Raw genomic sequence first — 22,143 nt, forward strand, 5'->3', positions numbered from 1 at the left:
TCTCCTCTGGCCTTAAAAAGGACTCCTGAGGCTTTTTGAAAACATCTGGGCGGGCAACACATTTCCCAGGATACTTGTCCATCAACAAAGACGCAGGAACTGCATCCGGAAACAGCTCCTCTTGTCCACCTGCATGAACTATCCTCACAAGAAAACTTTTGGACTGTGTACTCACTGTACTGTAGTCCAACGATAAGGAAGCAGGAGCTAGTTTGGCATCTCCTCCGAGCAGCCTGTTTCTCTTAGATTCACTTTCAGAATGCCGAACTATCCCTAGCAACTGCATGCACATCTTTAGCATAGCCACAATTCTCAAATGCTTCTACATAGTCCACTGTAATGGATTGATGAGCATCTACTAGATGCTTTGATATAATTACGCATTGACCATTGTGGCCGGCTGTCCTAATTTAATACTGTCATGCATTCACAAGAGGCTTGATGAAATCAAGGCTGTCTTTGTTTGATGTGTTAACCAATGTGAAACTCTAATGAATATAATAAAGCACCAACTAGGTCTCAGAATGTAGTTACCAATTCATAGTTGTGCCTGATACATTCTTGTGCTAGTATCAAAGTCCCATAGGCCAGACAACACTTGCCTTTCTAGCTTCTTCAGCTTCCCACTGATCTAACTGTTATGGAGAACCAAACATCCCTGTTTCACACAGGCTGATCTCAATTTTTTTTTTTTCCTGCCATAAGCTTATATATGCCCCGTTTGGGAAGAAGATGAAATATACGCTAATTTTGATAGAAAGGGTATGGATGCCCTCGGTACTTTTACCTAAACCTTAAAATTTGCTCGTGGCCCAATCGACAGCTACCCTATTCGGGAAGTAAATCACATGTTCCCGAATTTCCAGTGCCAACCATGTGCCTTCAATTATATTTCGCCACGTGTTTTGCAAACTTAACCCTTCTGACTCTGTTAACACTCTATTTCCCCATTAGAAAAAAACAAATCTCAGTTAAACAAAAATGAGCATTTCTCATAAGATCCTCTCGATCGGTTTCAATTCCTCATAAAAATTCTCTCTGGTTCAATAGAAACGGATCAAATCTCAGACAAACATAAATGTAGCTCTGGAACACAAAGGGAGATCACATTATATGAGAACAAGAAGAGTTGAGAGTCTTTCCCTTTGATAACAAACCGCAAGTAATTCATACCATGATTGTACAAGGAGACAAAGAATTCATGAAACTCGCTAGCTCATTTTAGATCTGCAAATCTACAGCGCTCAACCCATCTGATCGACTTGCTCCTTAATTGATTATAAGAGAAACCAAATCAACCAAATACATATGACGTTTCATTCATCTGGAAAAATAGGGAAATGAAAAGTCAAAAACAAATCATCATTCTCTTCCCAAAATCTACCACACCCATCATCCAAAAAATACGAATTGTATTCTAATTGAACCAGAAAACCCTTATATAATGGAAAATGTAACTCTGAACAGAAGATATGGATTCTAAAGGAGATGAACCCAGAAAGAGAGGAAGATAAAAGTTCAGTTTTTTTTCAGGAGAATGATACATTTAACGGTGTTAGTTTGCTGTAAAGTAATTGCCAGATGTCAAAATATAATTGAAGACACAAGGTTGGCACTGGGAATTCGGGAACATGTGATTTACTTCCCCCTATTCGTTCATGGCCCTCTTTAACCGCTAAACCCCCGAAACCCTAAATTTGAAAACTACCCAATTTGCTCGCGGCACAACTAATTTGATTCATCTTGTCTTTATAACCCAACTCTAGCGTATGTAAATCTTGTTTAGTGCGCTTTATGATGCGTTTGTCGTAAGTTCTGTGTGAGTGGAATCATAACATTACGCTATAGACATCATGTGTTAATGCGTCCAGATACTCTTGGTTGTGGTTTGGAAAACAAGTCGGATTCGCCTCTATAAGCCACAGCTAGCTAGGGTTGCAAAAATAAGAGCTTAAATATGGCTTTTAAATAATCTAAGAAACATGACAAGCATAGGAACTACTAAAGGTACAAAAGAAATAAGAACAACAACCACTAATTTATCAGCCAAAATATTTCTGAAAGTTGAAAACTAAGCTATAAAGGGTTTGTGAATCCTCTAAAATGGTAATAGGTAAAAGGATTGGGGTTGGTTGAATATACCGAAATAACTCAACCTCTTTTTTGCAAGACACGCATAAAGTACGTTACTGATGTTAGTAATGATAAAGCAACAGTTGTATTTATATCATTTATGGGTGCGGCTAAATCCACGTGAGGTAAATGGATAAGTTTTCAGGGTCAAATACCCTGGCCAATTTGAAACAAAAATAAACATAAACATAGTTCCAATAAAGGGAACCCATGGACCATTTTCTTCTCCAAATCTTGTTTAACCTCTTCTGTCTTAGCTTGACCACAACGTAATTCGACGACAAACCGAATTCACATGTAGCCCAATTCGACCGCTACCCAATTTGCTCGTAGCCCAATTTGTTAGCTACCTAATTTGCTCGTGGACCAACTTGATCGCTACCATATTCGTTCATGGCCCATTTTGACCTCCACACGATTCATCCATTTCCCAGTTCATATGTGATCAGTTTTCGCCTAAGACTACATTTCGACCACGACAAGGATTCACCGCGAGGCAATTACACTTTTAATATAACTAATTTCACATGAAGAAATATTCACTTGCGCCTAAAAAACCTATGTCGAAAATTTTGCACCACAATGCCCTCTCTTTTCTTTCTTCATGAGTTTTGAATGAAAAAAGAAAAAATAACTCTATCGGTCTCATATCGACATTGTGGGTTACTTTTCGTATGAGACTGAGAGATCGAGTTTTCTTTCTCCATTCGAAACTCATGAAGAAACAAAAAAGGCGGCGTTGTGGGTGCAAATATTTTCGACACAAGTTTTTAGGTGTAAGTGAATATTTCTTCATGGAGAACTAATTAGAAGTAGTTATATTGAACGTTTAATTGCCTCGCAATGAATCTTGCTGGGGTCGAAATGTAGTCCTAGTTGAAATCTAATCACATATGAACTGGGTATGGATCAATCGTGTAGCTGTTAAAGTGGGTCATGTAACGAATAGGGTAACGGTCAAGTTGTGTCGTGAGCAATTAGCTATCAAATTGGGCCACGAGCAAATTAGATAGCGGTCGAATTGAGTCACAGGTGAATTGAGTTATGGTTTTTTTACGTTGTGGTCAAACTAAGACAGAAGAGGTAATAGGGCCACTAGGGCCTATTACAGCAAGTTCACCCGTTGGGTTAAATTAAACACAGTGACCTGAGTCATTTAATTGACCTGGGTCATTGTGACTGGGTATTAGTTTCCACCCGTCAGAAATGTGAGATTGCTGCCACGTGACAATGATTGTTTATTGAATTTTTAAAATAATTTTAAGTGCGAATAATGGTTTTTAGTTGTGAATAAATAGTAATTAAATAATCAATATGACTTATAGAAGAAAAATACAATTTTTTTTCTTAGAAAAAAATACAATATGAACACCATGATAATTGAAACAAAAGATGAAAGAGAAATTTTATTAATACATTCCAAAATAATAGATACGCATCTCATACTTAATACACCTCTTATTAATTTTATGAAGAAATTTTTCAAATGGTGCCCCAAGTTAAGCTTATTCATCATTTTTATATCTCAATTTTGAAAACTATGATAATGATACCTCAACACTTAAACCCAATCTAACATTAGTTCATTCCGTGATTGACACCGTTAAGTTGAACTTTATCCATGGGTAAAAATTGTCTTTTTGTGTTTTCCCTTCCCAATTTTTTTCCCTCCACAAACGTTTTCCTCCAAAATAATGTCTCTTTTCCCATCGGTATCAGAATTTGTGATGAGCCATGTGTTGGCTGCATTCAAAAATTAGAGACATCTATAAATTATAATACACCATTGGCCATTAATATCCATAATTAAAAGTAGCTTTTGCAACCCACCGATGAGAGAAAGAATTAACATTTATTAAAATGCATTTTGTATCAAGTACAGAAGTTCATGAAACATATATACTTAATAGAACAATCAAAGATAACTAGGTAATAAGACTCACATTCCACTATGTCAATAACATCATCAGACGACACAAGAGACACGACATATAAAACTGCATTTTTAAATAGTGTCGTCTGATGGTTTTTGTGATTTTTTAGACGACATATAAAATATAAAAGTCGTCTGAATGACATGCTACTTCAATACTTTTCGATGCTTCTTCATTTTTTCTAGGTTTGGAAAAATCATACGACATATAGATGTGGTGTCAACAAACCCAGAAATTCTCACTTTCAGCTGAAAATTGAGACCTCATATATATGTTGTGTGAGGAATGCTGTCTAAATCGGGTTTTCAGCTCTTTTAATATACTTTTGGAGACGACATATATGAAAGAAACTGAAATTTTCAATTCAAACTTCCATGTGCGAGTTTGAATGTGCTTATCTTTCAGACGACATAAATATGTCGTCCAACAAAAACCTTACAAAATTTTCAATTGGCACACGAAAGTTTTTGAACCATCCTTACCGAAATTTTCCCGCTCTTTATGAAATAGGCCGCCACTTCTTTATGTGACTCAGATGACTTAAATATGTGGTTGTAAGAGGTCTGAAATTGGTCAACAAACGATATGCCTATTTCCACTTCTTTAATGTACTTCTAGAGACGACAAATATATGTCGTTTGAAAGAAACTGAAATTTTCAATTCAAACGTCCCTGTGCGAGTTTTAATGTGCTTATTTTTCAGACGAAATATGTCATCCAACAAAAACCTTATGAAATTTTCAATTGGCACACGAAAGTTTTCGAACCACCCTTAGCGAAATTTTCCCGCTCTTTACGAAATAGGGCGCCACTTCTTCATGTGACTCAGACGACATAAATATGTGGTTGTAAGAGGTCTGAAATTGGTCAACAAACGATATACCTATTATCTATACGAAAACGCTCTTATCTCCTCCGGTCGAACTTATTATTTTGATTCATGAATGTTGTAGCTTTCATTGAGTACTCGCGAAACTAATCCATGAGAAAATTTAGACACGTTTATAAACCGATTATATAGCTCCCCATAGAGAAGTTTAAACGTAAATAAAGTTGACTCATATGATTGAGACCCAAACGTTATCGAAAATTGGTAAGTTTTCTACCGTATCCATATTTAACTACTGTGATCACATCCTACAGTCAAATTTTGCAAATTATATTTCATCCATACAGTTGGCTTATAAAGATATATGTTTAGGTATAATCTAGTAAACGTCTTATAGCATATTAGTAGGTTGTTATGATTGAGATGACTAAAATTTAAAAAATTAAAGTTTGAGTATTGGATATTATCATGATAGCAAAACATAGCCATGATACAAAATTCAAACAGTTTCGATAATGTTCGGGTCTCGGTCGATGCAGTCAACGTCAGATCGATCATTCTTCAATAAACTCAGACTACATATACATGTCTGATTAATACTTGAAAAAGTCAACACAATTATCAAAATGGAAACACTCTTTTCTAATCCGCCCAAAACTTATATATTCGATTCATCAAAACTTAAATTCTCATTTGGTATTGGCGAAACTAATCCATGTGAAAATTCGGACACTTTTACAAATCGATAGTGTAGTTTCCATAGAGAATCATAAGGAAATATAACGTAAATAAAGTTGACCCATGCGATCAAGACCCAAACATTATCGAAAATGGGTAAACTTTCTGTAGTATCTATATTTAACTACTTTGATCACATCGTACGGTCGAATTTTGCAAATTAGATTTCGTTCATACATTTGGCTTATAAAGATACACATTTAGGTATAATCTAGTAAACGTCTTATATTACATTAGTAGACTTGTTATGATTGAGATGACTAAAACTTAAAAAATTGAAGTTTGACTATTAGATATTATCATGATAACGAAACATAGCCATGGTACAAATTTCAAACATTTTCAATAATGTTCGGGTCTCGGTCAATGCAGTCAATGTTAGATTGATCATTTTTCAATAAACTCAGACTACATATATATGTTGTCTAATGAACGTTAATGTCAAAACTATTTCTTATAAATTAATAGAGAACTATAATAGAAAAACTGAATTTAGGGGTTAGGGGTTAAAGGATAAATGTTGGTAATTAGGGCAAAATTGACATTCTACCGGCAAAAATATAAATAGAATGGTAGGAAACCCTAGCACCCAAAATGCGCGCCTCCTTTCCCACTCAACCGCTCTCACTCACTCTCTCTCCCGACCTCTTTCTTTCGTCTCTCCCTCTCTTTCGTCTCTCCCACCTCATCTTCTCCTTAGACAGTGACATTTTCGGCACAATATTAGCCGTCGCCGCCTCGGAGGTCTCTACCGCATCCTTTTAAGCGATCCAGGAGGGAAGATGGAGGCTACGATAGCCGGAGAGGGGAGTCCTAGAGGCGGCTTTGGACCTGGAGATGATAAGAGGTCAGTATCACTTTAGTGTTTCCTTTTAACATTAATCAATGTTAGAAGAGGAAGAGAGCTTGCAGTGTAATATCTCGGTATTTCTTAAAGGTAAATAAATTGTAACTACATTTATACGTGCCTATATATACAATTAGTATTGAGATGTGAGGTGAAACCAAAATTTCCCGGTAATATTGATTAGATTACAGGAAATATATATTGAAATGCAAATGAAAAAAAAAAAAGAAAGAAGAAGAAGAAGAAGAAGATATTTTTTTTAGGGGAAGAAAGGTCTAGAAGGAGGGGGAAGGTTTCGGGAGAAAGAGAGAAAGAAAAGGGGGAGGACTTCTCTGGATAACTCCTTGACCTTCTCTTGTTTTATTTCGGGACTCGATCTTCTCGACCCTGGGGAGATTTCTCTCTCTCGACTAGGTCTCGAGGGCTGGAGGGGTGAATATTGTTTTCCCTCTTGCTCTCCCTTTCAACCAGTACTTTCCATGCTTGACGAGTCAGCTTTCGAAGTTGACCGGAATTTTGTTTTGGTTCCAAAACGAATCGAGGCCGGACAATTGTACAGTTCTTCCTCCTGACGACTCCGGCTAATGCCACAGTTGGTATACTATGAGAAGAGTCGCTAGAGAGACAGAGCACTCCAGGTCCAGCTCTGGACTCACCGACAGGACGAGAGAGGACTGAAGAAAAGTTTCAGTGGCTGTACGTGTTCATGGTTAGAGAGCGAATTAACAGGTGAGTTTGTTAGACTATGTCTATGGGTTCTGGAAGTGCGTATGTAGCTAGTCTTTGATTGTTAGATGCTACTTGCTGGATATTGTGTGGACGAGTTTGCAGCTAGATGTGATTGAACTGGAAAGTTGATACTAAGTTGTCTGGTTATGGTGGAATGAAGTGAATAATGGTTAGTTAAAGTGGTATCTGGTCAAAGTTTATGAGTTTCTTATTCCCTATGGAACGGTAAATTGGTTTTATTACAAGCTGGAGTGAAACTTGATTACGCATGTGGCAAGGTTGAATGTATTGATTTAATTTGATTGTGAATGGAATGAGCATTTTAAAGTTGGGTTGTTACAAAAGGAACTCATGGTATATGAGTACTGTTGGGGTAATGCTAGAACTGTGTTTGATGTTGTTTGAATAGCTGATTTTGAGGATTATTGGGTTTATTCCCTCATTTAAATTCAAGGACCAAATCGGGTTTTATTGTTTTTGATCAAATGAACTATTTAGAGCTAGACTTGAGCTTAGTGTTGTTCATGAAAGTTGTTCGAAATGTTGAGAGAAAGGTTCTGTCAAATTTTGGTGACTATTGGAGGTGGCCGGAATTTGGCCGCCGGTCGGCTGCCGCTGCCACTTTTTGGGCAGTTTTTCATGCTTATTAGATTGCTAAAATGAGAGAAACCCATTGGTGGAAAGTTAGCAATTTTTAGAGTAATGTTGGTTAGGTTTCAGATTTTCCGATATTAAAGGTTAAAATTTATGACCGGGTATAGGAATATTACTGTTAGACAGTTGTTGGATTGTGCTTATGCATTGAAGTGGATATTGGAGTGTTATGTATGGATTTGGGATTGGTTTTAGTCGAAATGGGTGTCCATAGTATATCTAATGGGTGTCCATAGTAAATCTAAGTTAGAATGCTTAGTAAATTTGGGTTCAAAGTGAAAGAATGCATGTTTGATGATTTGCATAAGTTGAGTTTTATTATTCTAACGAAATTTTGACTGGGTATATATAATATATATACACGCAGGTGTGCATACATATACACACTCTTTGACACTTGAGTAGGTTGTTTTGCGAGTTAAGTATGGTTTTGATTTTGGACTTATTATGGTAAACGAGATGTTGTTAGTGAAGATAGAGAAGTAGATTAAAATGTTGAACTACTAGTGGCTTGATCCCTTTAAAAAGGTACGTAGGCAGCCCGATCAAGTTTTGGGTGCAGCCGCAAATTAATAAAATAAAATTTAGGTTCCAAACGTGACAAAAATGTTGTTGTTTTGTTGATTTTGAGATCCTATCTCATTTTCGATTTAGGATTTCCTTATTTAATTTATTCGTTTATTCTTCTAACACCTGGGTCAAGGTGTTACATGCAGATATCGTGTTTTTTGTTGTTCATATTGCTCAATCCATAAACTTTGTTAATGCCTCATTCAAATCCGGGGATCCCAGTAACTATATCAACTATGAATACACTGGAAGGCCAACTTGTCTCTTCTATGCAAAGGAAACTATATATGAGCTTACCTCAAGGTACACTTCAAATGCATTCACGTTTTTGCCTTTTAGTGTATTAATTAAGACTGTCGATAATAAACAATATCCTGGTGATACCTTGCCAATCTTGATCTATATTACCTTTTAGCTGTAGTGACAGTAAGATATCTCGATCAAATATAGTTTTTGCCTTTTAGTGTATTAATTAGTAGTTGATCTTTAACATTGAATTTAATCCTGTGCAAGAAGATTTGGCACCCCCCACCGATTATGGATCAACCATTTTCGTTGTTCATTTAATTGTTTAGTTTCTTGGATTCATCTCTGTATTAGCATCGTTATTGCTGATTATTGTATAACGCTGTGATAGATAGACATGGCTTAGTTAAACTTTGTTAATAGTTCCGTCTTTTCTGTTATGTTTACTAATGAGTAATGATTGATATATAGGTCCATGTCATGAGCAATGCATTTTTGTTAGAATGCAATGCTATCTTCTACAGTATACATGAAGCAAAACTCAAAACCTATGTTGTAATACTGAGAAGTTTGTGTTCAGAGATATTGATATGAATCATTTATTGTGTATACAGAGAATGCATTGAGTATAAAGAAATGTCCCTTTTTATATTACCATGGTTCTCCTTACAATAACCATATTTATGTTCATGTAGATAGTTGTGTACTATCATTGATTGCCTTATTTCTCTTAACTAAACCAATTGTTCATGTTTTGTAACTTTGCTGAACAGGACACCAATCTAATATTTTTTTTTATAAGAACTATAGTTTCTCTTTGAATTGATAGCTTTTTGTACACAGGTGCTTCAAAGCATCATTTCAAGCTTGGTGAGTAGCTTGATGAGCAGCTTGTGTTTCTTAGACAATTGAATGGTAAGCATTTGTTCATACAATTACAATTATTGGATGATACTCTAGCATTTGGCTGTGATCCTCAGTTTAGATCGTAACCTTTAATGAGCATTTGGCTGTGATCCTAGTGAGACTTGGACTTAATGATCTTATAACTCTTTGTTATTGCCCGCATATATGCACTGTTGATATGTTATTATTTCATGAACTTGGTCTCATTCATTCATTTTTTTTTTTGGCTCTTCAGGATTACTCAAAGCACCCCTAGTGTAGGAAGTAATTGCAAAAGATCTTCATGATAATGAATGGAAATGCCGACATATTTTCAGGTAAGTATAGACAGACATCTGTTTTTGATCTCATGTTTCCACTTCTACTGTTTTTCTTTCTAATTTAGTTTGGGGGTTCAAATCAGCTACTCTAGCTTTAATGTTTAAGTAAGACCAGCTAATGAACTACTCACGCTTGCTGACACAAAATGTCAAAAGGTATGTGAAATTGTATTTACTGTTATGAACTATATCTGTGTCATAAACTCACATGCCTCTAATTACTACCCAGTCTACTATGATATGTCAAAGAATAAAGTACTCCCTATCGAATTTGAGAAACTCGAAGAATAAAGTACTCCACATATGTATTTGCCAAGTTGATACCATCTGATATTGGCTGTTTTGCTTCTATGTGTTTCTAGTTGATTTCTAAATGTAGTTTGAGCCTCTGACATTGTATCACTTATATAAGTTTCTGTTTATTGGCTTGTTTGCTTAGGTTCTCGTTTTGACAATGACAAATCAATGGAGTTCTTGCAGCTTGGTACATGATCAAGGTTTATAGAGCACAACAAATGAGAAAATTAGTATAGTTAGTAGTTACAGTGTTGTTTTTTTATTTCCTTTTTTATAGTTGATTCCCCTCAGTTCGGATCTTAATATGCATACATTATTGCAGCTGCCTACCCAAGTACTCAAGGAAATCCTGGGGAGGCTGACCCAAATAACACAACAGTAAGTAATTTTTGTGAGCATTGTCGGTGATGAATGGCGAGCGGTGGGATCATGAGTGTAGTTATATGTACATTAGAATCAAAATGTATTGTTATTGTACATATGTATTTTTACACTTCAAATAATTTTGTAATTGAAGTGGATTCTTAACATTAAATAAAGTGGTACTTTGTTCATTGTATTCTTATTTTTGTTACATATGAAGTTCAATTCACAATCACACAACATAAGCAACAAGAATAGAAACAAAAATATGAAGTCTAATAAACAGTCAAACGACATAAGTTATCATACCCTACAACTATCAGAAGACATAAGTGTTTCATCAGATGAAATAAGTGCTTTATCAGACGACATATATATGTTGTTGGTTTTCTATTGAGACGACATATAGCCTAATAATTTTCTAAATTTGGCAACATGAGACGACATTAAATTGTCATTACAAACCTCAAGTAACCACATCATGTGAATGCATTTGTCGTTGTAGGTTATATATGTCGACGATTATATGCAGTGTAAGGTTGTATCACACTACATCAATTTCGACAAATCCTTCATTTTTTCTTCTTTCACTCCACATTTAAACGTTGTTGGTCTTTCATCCAAACGACATAAAGTTCGAAAACCTTCCAGACTTGTCAAATTTCAGACTACATATTATATGTCGTCTGACTTGCACTCACACGGCAGTGGAGAACTGTCGTCCACTCGTCTGATAGCCTATCAGACGGCAAGGCCTCAGACGACATATGTTTTTTCGTCAGACGACAGTGCTCAATTGTCGTCTGATGCTGTTTTTGGCAGTGTTTATAGTTGATATCTTCAGGTCGAGAAACTCTAATTCAACTGATAAGGGTTTGTGGAGGGAAAACATGAAGAGACAATTTTGCCCATGGATAAAGTCCAACTGAACGGTGTCAATTACGAAGGGAACTAATGTTGGGTTGGGTTTAAGTGTTGAGGTATCATTATCATAGTTTTCAAGATTGAGATTTCAAAATGATGAATGGATTTAACTTGGGGCACCATTTGAAATTTTTTTTCAAATTTTATTGTTTTAACATTTTACTAGATACACATATCCAAACTTCTTAAAATATCCTTATTAAAAATACACAACATATTCATGCTAAATACACATACTTTTTTAATTTGCTACTCAATTTATTCAAAAAAGAAACCACTGCTACTTAATTAAAACAGTCCTAGATTAGTGAGATTTTTCTCAAAAGGTTTTATCTTTCCTCGAACAGTGTTTCACCTCATTAATCTTCTTCGAAGGTTTTTATTTTTCCAGAAAGGGTTTTACCTTGTTAAGATCTTCCCGAAAGGTTCCATTTGTTAACATTTTCCTTGTCTAGATCTTATCTCATAGGGTTTCCTCGACAAAACTTATTCTCAAAGAGCCTTTTATTCTGATTTCAACAATTTTAGCTTACCAAATCAAAAAAATACAAAACAATACATTACCAAAATCATGACTTGAACTTTTAGCATTATAATGCTCATTCATGTGTAACACTAAATTAATCAATTCTTGAGAATTGCATTATATAATTATATGGTGTCAAAAACTAATATGAATGTCTTAACTAGATTTCTTTAGTTTTGATAAGAGTGTCTATTTTAGTAATTTTACGTACCCACAAAATCTTACATAATTTATATTAAAAAGAAGATGGGTATCTAGCGTTTACAGATGTGTTAATAAAATTTCTCAAGATGAAATCTACGAAATTATGAAATTAGAAAATACAATCTTTTCAAATCTTTTTCTTACCATTAGATTTTTTTTCTTCTAAAATAAAAGGCCAATTATTACTTAAAAAAAATTAAACCCGAAGGCTATCTAATAATAGCCGCCGTCAGATTGCACAATTGAATGGTCAGCAATGGCTCAGATTAGCAAACCGTTGCATTCAAAACGGAGGCAAAGAGTGTCAAGACGTGATGCGTGTTGGTGGTGTCGGCAGCACCAGCATGTCGCGACAAAATGTCGCTAATCACACGCAAGGATTTGGCGCCTATTCATCCGTGGGAGAAACGCTCCTTGCAGGCGCGTCAAAGAGGGGGTCGCATGTCACTGACGTCGCCCACATGTGTGGGCTCGGGCTAAGGTGGAAGAAAGTCGCCTGGGTTGAATTGGGGAGAGGAAGGTGGGTTTTTTTGCTTGGGTTGGATTGTCTAGGTGGCAAGTAACCCAGGTTAATTTTTTTTAAAAGGCTGGACTTGCTCTTCCCTTATAGCAAATTATTCACGTTTAGATGGATATGATTGTTTTCTTTTTTATTTTATTTACTTCTATATAATTTTCTGCTTCACCCATGGTTTCTTGAATCCTCAACTTTGAAACGTTTAAGCAATCTAGGGTAATATGGATAGTTCAAAAATTTGTTTCTCAGAAAAGTAACTGTAGTACCGTTTCCCAGCGAGCATCGACTCACTTCCCTCCTCTTCCTCTCGAGTAAGTGCCATTTTGATCACTGTGGCTATGAAACGAGGCAACTCAGAATCGTCCTCAACCTCTCTTGGGCCTCCTCAATCGAAGTTCAAAGCCAACCCAGAAGGTAATACTTACCTACCCTTTTGCTTCTTGGTTGGGATTCATGAGTTTCCTGTGGTAAAGTTTTGATCTTTGTTGTTACTTTGAGGGGTTTTGCATCTGGGTCTTGTAACTTTTGTAGTCTGCTCTGTATTGGGTTGCTGGGAAAGTTATTGAAACGGATAAAGATGAAGGCTTTCAAGTACTTTTCTTTTCATGTTTTCGATTAGTAGTTTATAACTGTTGCATTATTATGTGATAACTTCGAGCAGGATTCTTTGTTTCCCCACCTGGCCACCTTGCATTGTTGATACTCTTTATTGCTTCCCCTTTGCTGAATCAACTTGCACTTTCTTATAACTAAAACAAGAGGAAAAGAAAGTATGTTAATGGACAAATGATGAAAGAATCTGACTTTGAAAGCTTTTATTTGTATTTCCTACTACGTATGCGATATGGTGAGTGCAAGCATTTTGTAAGGGTTTTGTATTGATCACAGTGTGAGACATTGTACTCTCAGAGGATTCAAATTTCTTGGAGGATGAGACCACAAAGATTTTTGCACGAAAAGTGGCTGATCATTATAGTGCAAGGAAAATTGCAAGGAAAATCAATCTCTGGAAGAACGAGAAGCTAGTCCCATCATCCATTTAAAAAAGCTTAACAATTGGGTTGGTCTTTTAATCCTCTATGTACTTGAATGGTATGATTGCACTCTATACTTTTGTTGTTGATTTGGTTCCTTCTCTTATCGAGCAGATTAAGAGTGTCTTAATTCAGCTTTATGCTCGCTGAGGAGATGCTGTTCTTGATCTTGCATGCGGCAAGGTACTGGTAGTCCATTTATCTCCCCCTTCCCTTTTGTTTCACTATATAAATTTTTAATATCTTATTTTGTTAGGGAGGTGATCTAATCAAATGGGACAAGGCTAATATTGGGTACTATGTTGTCATTGATATTGCGGAAGGCTCTGTAAGTACTGAAATCTTAATGTAATTAACTCATTGGTAGACATTCTTTTTATGGACAATGTTTACAGTCACAGAATTATCTTTCAATGCCCATCTGTGCTCTTCATCATAGTTTGTCTTTTTTCTTGGAGTCAAGAATGTGATTGGAGAAATTGTTTTCACCACGGCATTGCTGACCTTTGTCTCAGAAGATATTTGTAATACTACTTGTAGATTTCTAGTTGTCATAAGTAATATCTATTATGAAGTGTCATGTATTCAGTTCGCTAGTTTGTGTCCTTGGTCACTTTTGTACGGTGCTTATTAGTTTCTGCTTTGGTGTGCTTTAAAAGTCTTTTTATGAAATTAGGAATGGGGTTGGGAGAACTACAACTTGCGGAAGATTCTGATCATTAGGATGATATTCAAATGATTCCTGGAGTCCTGAGTTAAGAAGTTCATAGAGGTGTTAACAAATCTTTATTGTTTAATACCGTCCCCCACAGAGGGTACTATTTTCTGAACTTTGCTAATTTTGTTTGCTTGTTTGTTAGTCACTTGTTTTTCATTTTTGTTTTTTGTTTTTGGGAAAGAAAAAAAAAAAAAACTCCTGGACAACCTCATATTGTGCTGATGTACCACAGACCTCTATGTACCATTAAATTGTTTTAATTCTTCTAAGTACCTCCCTTTGCAGTTTCTTGTTTCCAACAAACCAACTAAGTTATGACACCTCGGCATTCAACTCCTCATCAAGACATGCTTAGCTTTTGTCTTTTTAATGTGTGTCATTAACGATCTTATTATCATCTCGTAAACTCTTTACAGATAGAAGATTGTCGTACCCATTACAATGGTGATGCCGATCATCATCAACGCCGTAAACAGTTTACATTTCCTGCACGCCTTATCTGTGGAGACTGCTATGAGGTAATGGCTACTTGCTAAACCAATATTTTTTCACTAATGAGGTTGCCTATGCTTCACTCAGTCAACCATTATCTATTAAGCAGCGTGTGAGGACATGAATTCTTAGAGTAGTTCTTTGCCCTATAAATATTAATGATCATGTTAATGTTTTCAGGTTCGACTGGATAAAGCCCTGGCGGATGATGCACCCTTTGATATTTGCAGTTGCCAGGTATTCCTTCATGCAACAATAGAACTATGTTTATCTTGCAACTAATTAAAATAGGAAGTGAGCATAGCCTTTGAAACTGAAGCATCATAAGCCAAATCTTTTAATCTTGCAGTTTGCCTTGCATTATTCCTGGTCCACTGAAGCACGAGCACGGAGAGCCTTGGCTAATGTTTCAGCCTTACTTCGCCCAGGTGGAACTTTCATTGGAACAATGCCAGACGCTAATGTGATCATCAAAAACCTGAGAGAAGGTTATTTTACACTTTAGAGCTTTTTTTTTAGAGTGATGCTAAAGAAATAAATGTTGAACCCATAGAAAAAGAAACCATGCTCTTTTTCGTGTAAGTCCTCACATAAGCTGATAAGTAGTCTGATTGTTTTTGGCTTCAGTGGAAAGAGTAGTTCATTAGGATACAGGTCAAAGGATCCTTTAATGGGAGTTCTGCAATGTGGGATCTTTGTTGTGGGATGATAATCCGCTTTTGGAAGATGTTATAGTACTTGTGAATGAAACCAGTGGAGTTATACTCAACTTCCCTGATTCTCTCTAGAAAGTATCAAGGCCGTAGTCAACCTTACCAATCTATTCTGTCAGTGTTTTGCTCCATTAAATGGTACCAGTCAGTGAGGATCCTCCTTGTTGAGAACTTAATTGTATGCCAACCACGTGATGGAAGGGTTCCCAGTTTCTAGCATGGGTCTGTCAAGCGGTTTTAGGAGGTTTCTAAAAATGAAATGAATAAATAATTAGCATCGCTTTAGACCACTTCGCAATGAGTAATGTTCTCTGCTTATTCTTACTGTACGGTTCTTTAGAGACAAATGCATGTGAGTTCTGGATTTAGAAATGAAAAACTTTTGAAGTTGAACTCTAGATTGTCATGGAAAGGCCAAATCAGAAGGCAGGAGGGATATGGAAAGATCTGGTGGTCACTGGATGATTGTTCTAACAAATAAGATATTTTACCCGACTATCTCCTTTTCCTGTTATGTTCTGTACACTTCTGTCTTACTTGCAAAATAGTGTGTATGATCACCTTATGATGGTAATGGGAGCATTTCCTCCTGTATTTGTGCATAACATTTTTGAGTATCATACTATCATGCAATATAATTTGTTCAATTTCCCCTTTTGGTCATTATTGATTGGTGATACTATTTTGTCTTTGATTATTCAGCTGAAGGCTTATTCTTTGGAAATAGTGTCTACTGGATACGATTTGATGAGGAATTTTCAGAAAAGGTATCTGAACAAAAGTTGCAATCATACTCTCTTTGATTATTTAGTTCTTGTCAAGCTGAGACATCTTATTAGAAAAAAAAAAAAAATCCTTCTAACTTGACGAAATTATAATGTGTGGCTCAGAAATTTACGTCTTCAAGCCCCTTTGGTATCAAGTACAAGTTTCATCTGGAGGTATCTAACTCGTTTCTTTTTTTTATCTCTTTTTCTAATATTGGTTGTTTCGAAAATGTATTCTAGATCATTAAGTTTGAATTCTTCACTTTGCAGGATGCTGTTGATTGCCCTGAATGGATCGTCCCCTTTCATTTATTCAAATCATTGGTAGAAGAGGTATAACTTCTTTTGAAATGGGTTTGATGTTTCTCTTAAAAAAAATGACCATTATGCTGCTCAGCACATAAATGAAGATGTGCATTCAGCTATTGAGATGCTTTTTTAACTTTTAAGTCAGTTATAGTTCAAATTTGATGTTGTTGATACTTTAGGGCCTCGTTTGGTCCACGGAAAGGAAAGTTCTTGGGTAGTTTCATTTGCTTTCTCTTTCTCTTCCCATGGACAAAGGAATTACTTTCCTTTCCGCGAACAAACGAGGCCTAGGTGTTTTTCCTTATCTTGTAATATGCACACAACTTATAAATATATTGACCACTTGCAGTATGATATGGAGTTAATTTTTGTGAAGAACTCTCATGAATTTGTGCACGAGTATATGAAAGGACCAGAGTATGTAGATTTAATGCGGAGGATTGGTGCATTAGGTGACGGTAACCAAGATCAGAGTATGTTCTTTACTTGTACTTGTTTGGCCTTTAACAGCTATTCACCATCATGATGTCTGAGATCAGTTTTGGTATTGATACATTTTTTGTTCTTGCTTTGTGATATCCAGGTACACTATCACAAGATGAATGGGAAGTGGCCTATTTGTACTTGTCATTTGTCTTGAGGAAGGTTAGTGCATATTGGTGCAAAAATAACCAATATAGTTCTAATTTTTGTTGCTGTAACCATTCTTATATGTATGTAACAATGTATCTGTGCTATTTTCAGCGTGGCCAACCTGATCGGACTCAACCAAATGGTAGAAGAGATGAAGGGAACATGCGTATATCAAAAGAGGACATATTGAACATTGAACATTAGTTTATTGTACATCAAACATGTTTCAAAGTTCCATTTTCATAGCAAAAAGAAATCGTGCTTGGCCAAATGAGAGAGGGAGGAGCTAACTGCTAGGCTGTTCTATTACTGTACTCGTTCCAAGAAATTTTGTAGATATGCTCGAGTGCTCCAATCCAAGATATGTATTTGTCTATTCGACTACACAGCTTATGTTTAGTGGTTGCTCTCCAGTATTGGATGGGGCAGTGTCCATCTCCAAAGATCAAAGGAAAAGAGATTTGTAATTACTTGCTACTTAATCCTGTCCAGGAAGTTACAGTTATTGGTAGCTTGGATGATACCAGCCTGGTTGTTGTTGAATGATTGATTCAACAATGAACAAAACACAGTTCCGGGTTGTAGGGTGTTTGAACACTCGCGTGCTTAATAGAAACTAAGAAAGTGTATGACATATCAACAGATAACTTGAGAAGCAAGGATTAGAGGATCAATATCTATTAAAATCTCAGATATTGTATTTTCATTGTTGAGCCAAGGGAATTCGTACCCATTTTACTCGTATCACCAATGCAGCATCATAAACTGATATTGTATTTTCAGTGACGCATGGTACATCTGAAGGAGTGGATGAAGTGATTTGAAAGGAGATTGATATTCAGACCTCTCATCTTGATTTTTCAAATCCAAGATGTGGGCGGGGCGGGAAAGAAAAAGCGGGAAATGAAGGGTTTCCGCTTAAATAACAAGTGCTTCCGAAAGCCCCTTAGTTTGATGGATATGACATCCTCTCCCATCCGAATCGGTAATATTTCTTCACACACCCACTGACCCAACCCAGCTTTGAATCCTAATCTCGTTTTGTAATTCACAGGCAATTGCGAGGCGACAATCCAAGCCCCCAACTTCTCCAAGGTCACCATCTCATGTAGAAAACAAGCGGAAGGTAGATGTGAATTACATTACCATGTTTTGCATATCCAACATTTGTCGCTCAAAACTTACTTTGATATATGTTTAGGAGGTGATTTTTCTTTCGTGCTTGTTAATCCTAAAGATGCCCACAGCTCTACCAAATCCTATCTCCAGGTAAATCTCCCCCGTCTCCTTTCAAGTGAATTTGACCCGACAGTTTTTTCATTTCTTCTGAGGATGATTTTATGTGTAGGAAGTACTAAACATGTACATTAGGGAACTTCCTACAATGAATTTCGCTGCAAATACTGGAAAACATTCAATGTTCCTTGAAAGATGCGTTACAAATGGGTACGAATGATTGTTTCTCTTGTAGCGTTTCATCATTACCTGTTAGTGTGACTTTTATTGTTTTCATGTCTCATCTCATCTCCACATCCCGAGACATAAACTGCAATGATGCTTTGTATACTTGTAGTGATCCAGTTTGCTTTTCATTGTTTGCAGGAAATATTGCACTTTGCTTTTGCAATCTCGTTCTGTGTCTCATTCCAAAGAGGTATGATTTCTGTGATCTTTTACTTTTCCTGTTATTTAATTTATATCCCCACACAGCCACGGCCACACAGTAGTGTGACATTCAACTTAGCTTAAATATATGGCTTTAATACAAATATACAACTAATGTATGGTGAGTATTTTTTTTCTTTTCCAGGTTATAGCTGCTATCACCTATCAAATAGTTCCTGCTGATACACAGTATGCTGAGATACCTATTGCTGCTGTCAGTTCAATGTACCAACACAAGGTCTTTCCTCTATGCTTTTGTCAGCTCTTGTTTGGTTGCTCGTGATTATAGGTTTGCTTCATGTAGGGCTGTGGTATATCTGACAAATGTGCTTGCAAATGTAAATATGACAGCACAGTTACACCCAAATACCACTTCTAGCTTTCTATACAACCACTTGATGAAAATTCTCCTTGACAGTTCATGCAAATTGAGATGAGACTGAACTTCAAAATGAGCAAAAAAAAATCCCTTCTCCATTGTAATTGCTATGGTTAACTGTTTGAGTTCGGTGTTATAAGTTTTGCATATTTGTGTTGATGTTACCTTTATTCCCTTTGTTCTCCCCAGGCCCCTATTGTTTTAATTACTCTTTCTTGGAATACTATGAATTCTTATTTATAGATCTCCTTAGGTTTCATTTACTGGTTAACTCATGTACAACAGTAATTTCAGGGATTTGGCAGCTCCTTGTTCCTGGAATTGAAAAAGAGACTTCAAAGTGTTGGTATACGCACTATATTCTGTTGGGGAGACAAGGAGTCTGAAGCGTTTTGGCTCAAACAGGTAATTCATGTTGTTTCTCAGGATCAGAGTCTGATATTGTGATTGTATCCTCTTGTTGATTTTGTTGAGCGTTATTTGGTATATATGCTCTCCAACGGTTTAGACATTGACTTCACTTTTTGTTCTTTTAGATGATGCAAAGTAACTGTTTCTATCCCACACAGGCAAACACACTCACACAAGACACATAAGTGCAAAAAATTTAGATTAAAGGAAACTTTCTAACCTGAAACATCTGCCAGTTGGAGGGTTCATATATTTTCAGGCAATTTAGTACCCTATTGTTGTTCTGTTTCTGTTTCATCTTGCGTAATCTTTAAAAAGTCATGTTCACATTGTGGAAATTTCAAATGCAGGGTTTTGTATCAATAGCAGAGGTAGATACTAAGGGTAGACGCTGCAGGCCACCTATTAAAGCTGATATTCGTAGAGTATTATGCTTTCCAGGTGGTTCAACTCTCATGATTTTACATCTTAAGCAGCAGGCTTCAGCAATTACTGTAGACTCTTTGGAGTTGGGCACTTTTTTGAAGCCTCAAGGGAAGTCCTCATCATCTGGTGCTCTCACCAGAGAGGACTCCAACAAGTTGGTCTGTGGTGCAAAGTTATCAATTATTGAAGATGATGGTGATATAAACAACTGTTCTTCCGAACAAGGTAAAGTTGCAAAGAGAAAGGTCTGGAAATCTTCTATATCATCACTGAAGTCAAAAAAAGTAAAAGGACGTCATCATCAGTCTGAGTCTAACTCCATTGATGGAAGTGAGTTTTGTTTACAAGGATGCTCCTTTGTCTCTTCCAAAGATAAATCTTTACTGGCAGATCCTCCTAGAGATTGGGATAGTAGTTGCAAGGAAAAGATCGCTGAAGAATGTGGAGCAGTTACTATGACTCTAGAAACTTCAGTCCAGAAGGAGTTTCAGTCACAGAGAGAATCCTTCAAAATCATGTTGATGAATATTGCAGATGACGCTAAGAAAGCAAATCTTAAAAAGGTATGTAATATTTTATTAACTGTATTTCTCAGAGATCATAGTTTGATATCAATTATCATTCTTCTTTAGTTTAGCAGTTTCCAGTGCTGGATAAAGATCCCACTTCTAAGATATTCTGCTGTTTTGTTCCACCATAACTTTATACTTATCATAATAATGTGTCTGTTTGTGTCTGTTCATTCATACTTCTCTCTTTGAACACACAACCTACAGTATGGTTTGTATGTGTAATCTGACTATCTGAGGCTTCTGAATGGAGCTGTCAGATGATTGCTTTATTTTAGCATTGGGGCTTTTAATAGTTGATGGAGTACTGTTGTCCTTCCTTAGTCCAAGGGTTTCTATTGAAATTAGAAAAGAACTGGACCCCAATTGTATGACATTACAAATGAAGAGGAGTGCATTGCTGCTGATTAAAATACTCATACATATGAATTTTTTGGTATTATATTCTAGAAAACAGCTTCAAATCATGCCAACAGACAAACCTTAAGCCAACAAAATTAGCGTTGAATTGTGCATGACCTGATCCATGGGCTGAGCTTCAACTTATGTTACAATGAAGTAAAACCCAACAAAAGCCTGTCGAAAAATGAACAAGCTCAAATCCTGGAAGATGCGCTAGTTAGCATGACTTCTTGGAGTTCTTTTTACTAGTGCAATTAAGTAGTTAATTTGGAGTTACAAAGTTGCAAAAACAAAATTGTGTGTTGTGCATGCTTGTACATGTGTCTGTTTGTGTGCCTTCACGACTCATCTGCTAATGTATGTTTCTTTCAAAAATGAAATGTAGTGTTTTGCTTGTTTCTCATGTTAATATTCATGGGTCAGATGAAGAACCAGTGCATGATAGTTTTTTTCTATAATGCTGTATCAAACTATCAGTAACCTTTACATACAGCGCTCATTTACTATGATCCCAATAACTTGAATTCATCTTGCTCAGATTCTTCACTGATACAGATGGCTTGAATTGAATGTAGTTCAGTTCCATATTCTTTTAGCCTCCTATTATCCTAACTAATACCACGAAGTATAGTTAGGGACTTCATGGGTTCAGCCTTCAATAGCTAAACTGTTTATATATATATATATAGCTCTGTGTGTGTGTATATATATATATACACAATGCTGATCAGGTGCGGACGTCCGCACCTAAGTTTTGGTGCGGATTTCATTTTTGTACCACTTCCTGATCGAATTTCCTCAAACTTCCTTCTAGACATATCTAGATCATCTTGTGTAGATCATCTCTGCAAAATTTCAGCCAATTTGGTGATCGTTAAGGCCCTCAAA

General features: G+C 36.3%; 1 protein-coding gene, 1 non-coding gene and 1 pseudogene across 3 annotated transcripts in view; all 3 read left to right on the forward strand.

Moving 5' to 3' along the window:
• Positions 1-6,792: 6,792 nt before the first annotated feature.
• LOC101301026 lies at positions 6,793-10,634 on the forward strand. The gene is made up of 6 exons (XR_184983.1): positions 6,793-7,210; positions 8,568-8,737; positions 9,524-9,595; positions 9,822-9,903; positions 10,346-10,403; positions 10,526-10,634. It is a non-coding gene; the product is annotated as an uncharacterized LOC101301026 (transcript).
• A 2,441-nt stretch (positions 10,635-13,075) lies between these two features.
• On the forward strand, positions 13,076-17,789 carry LOC101301218 (annotated as a pseudogene). The gene is made up of 13 exons (XR_184984.1): positions 13,076-13,151; positions 13,647-13,797; positions 13,886-13,954; positions 14,028-14,099; positions 14,906-15,007; positions 15,162-15,218; positions 15,331-15,469; positions 16,397-16,461; positions 16,585-16,635; positions 16,732-16,794; positions 17,120-17,243; positions 17,354-17,415; positions 17,515-17,789. The product of XR_184984.1 is annotated as an mRNA cap guanine-N7 methyltransferase 1-like (transcript).
• A 517-nt stretch (positions 17,790-18,306) lies between these two features.
• Positions 18,307-22,143, forward strand: part of LOC101291854 — a 7,453-nt gene continuing 3,616 nt past the window's right edge. The window contains exons 1-7 of the mRNA XM_004305652.1: positions 18,307-18,388; positions 18,458-18,672; positions 18,752-18,849; positions 19,006-19,057; positions 19,214-19,306; positions 19,742-19,852; positions 20,209-20,847. Coding sequence (XP_004305700.1) covers positions 18,307-18,388; positions 18,458-18,672; positions 18,752-18,849; positions 19,006-19,057; positions 19,214-19,306; positions 19,742-19,852; positions 20,209-20,847 — 1,290 coding nt within the window. The remainder of the gene's footprint in view (positions 18,389-18,457; positions 18,673-18,751; positions 18,850-19,005; positions 19,058-19,213; positions 19,307-19,741; positions 19,853-20,208; positions 20,848-22,143) is intronic.

Source organism: Fragaria vesca, linkage group LG6 (genome assembly GCF_000184155.1).
Source record: "Fragaria vesca subsp. vesca linkage group LG6, FraVesHawaii_1.0, whole genome shotgun sequence".
In the NCBI taxonomy this organism is placed as follows: domain Eukaryota; kingdom Viridiplantae; phylum Streptophyta; class Magnoliopsida; order Rosales; family Rosaceae; genus Fragaria; species Fragaria vesca.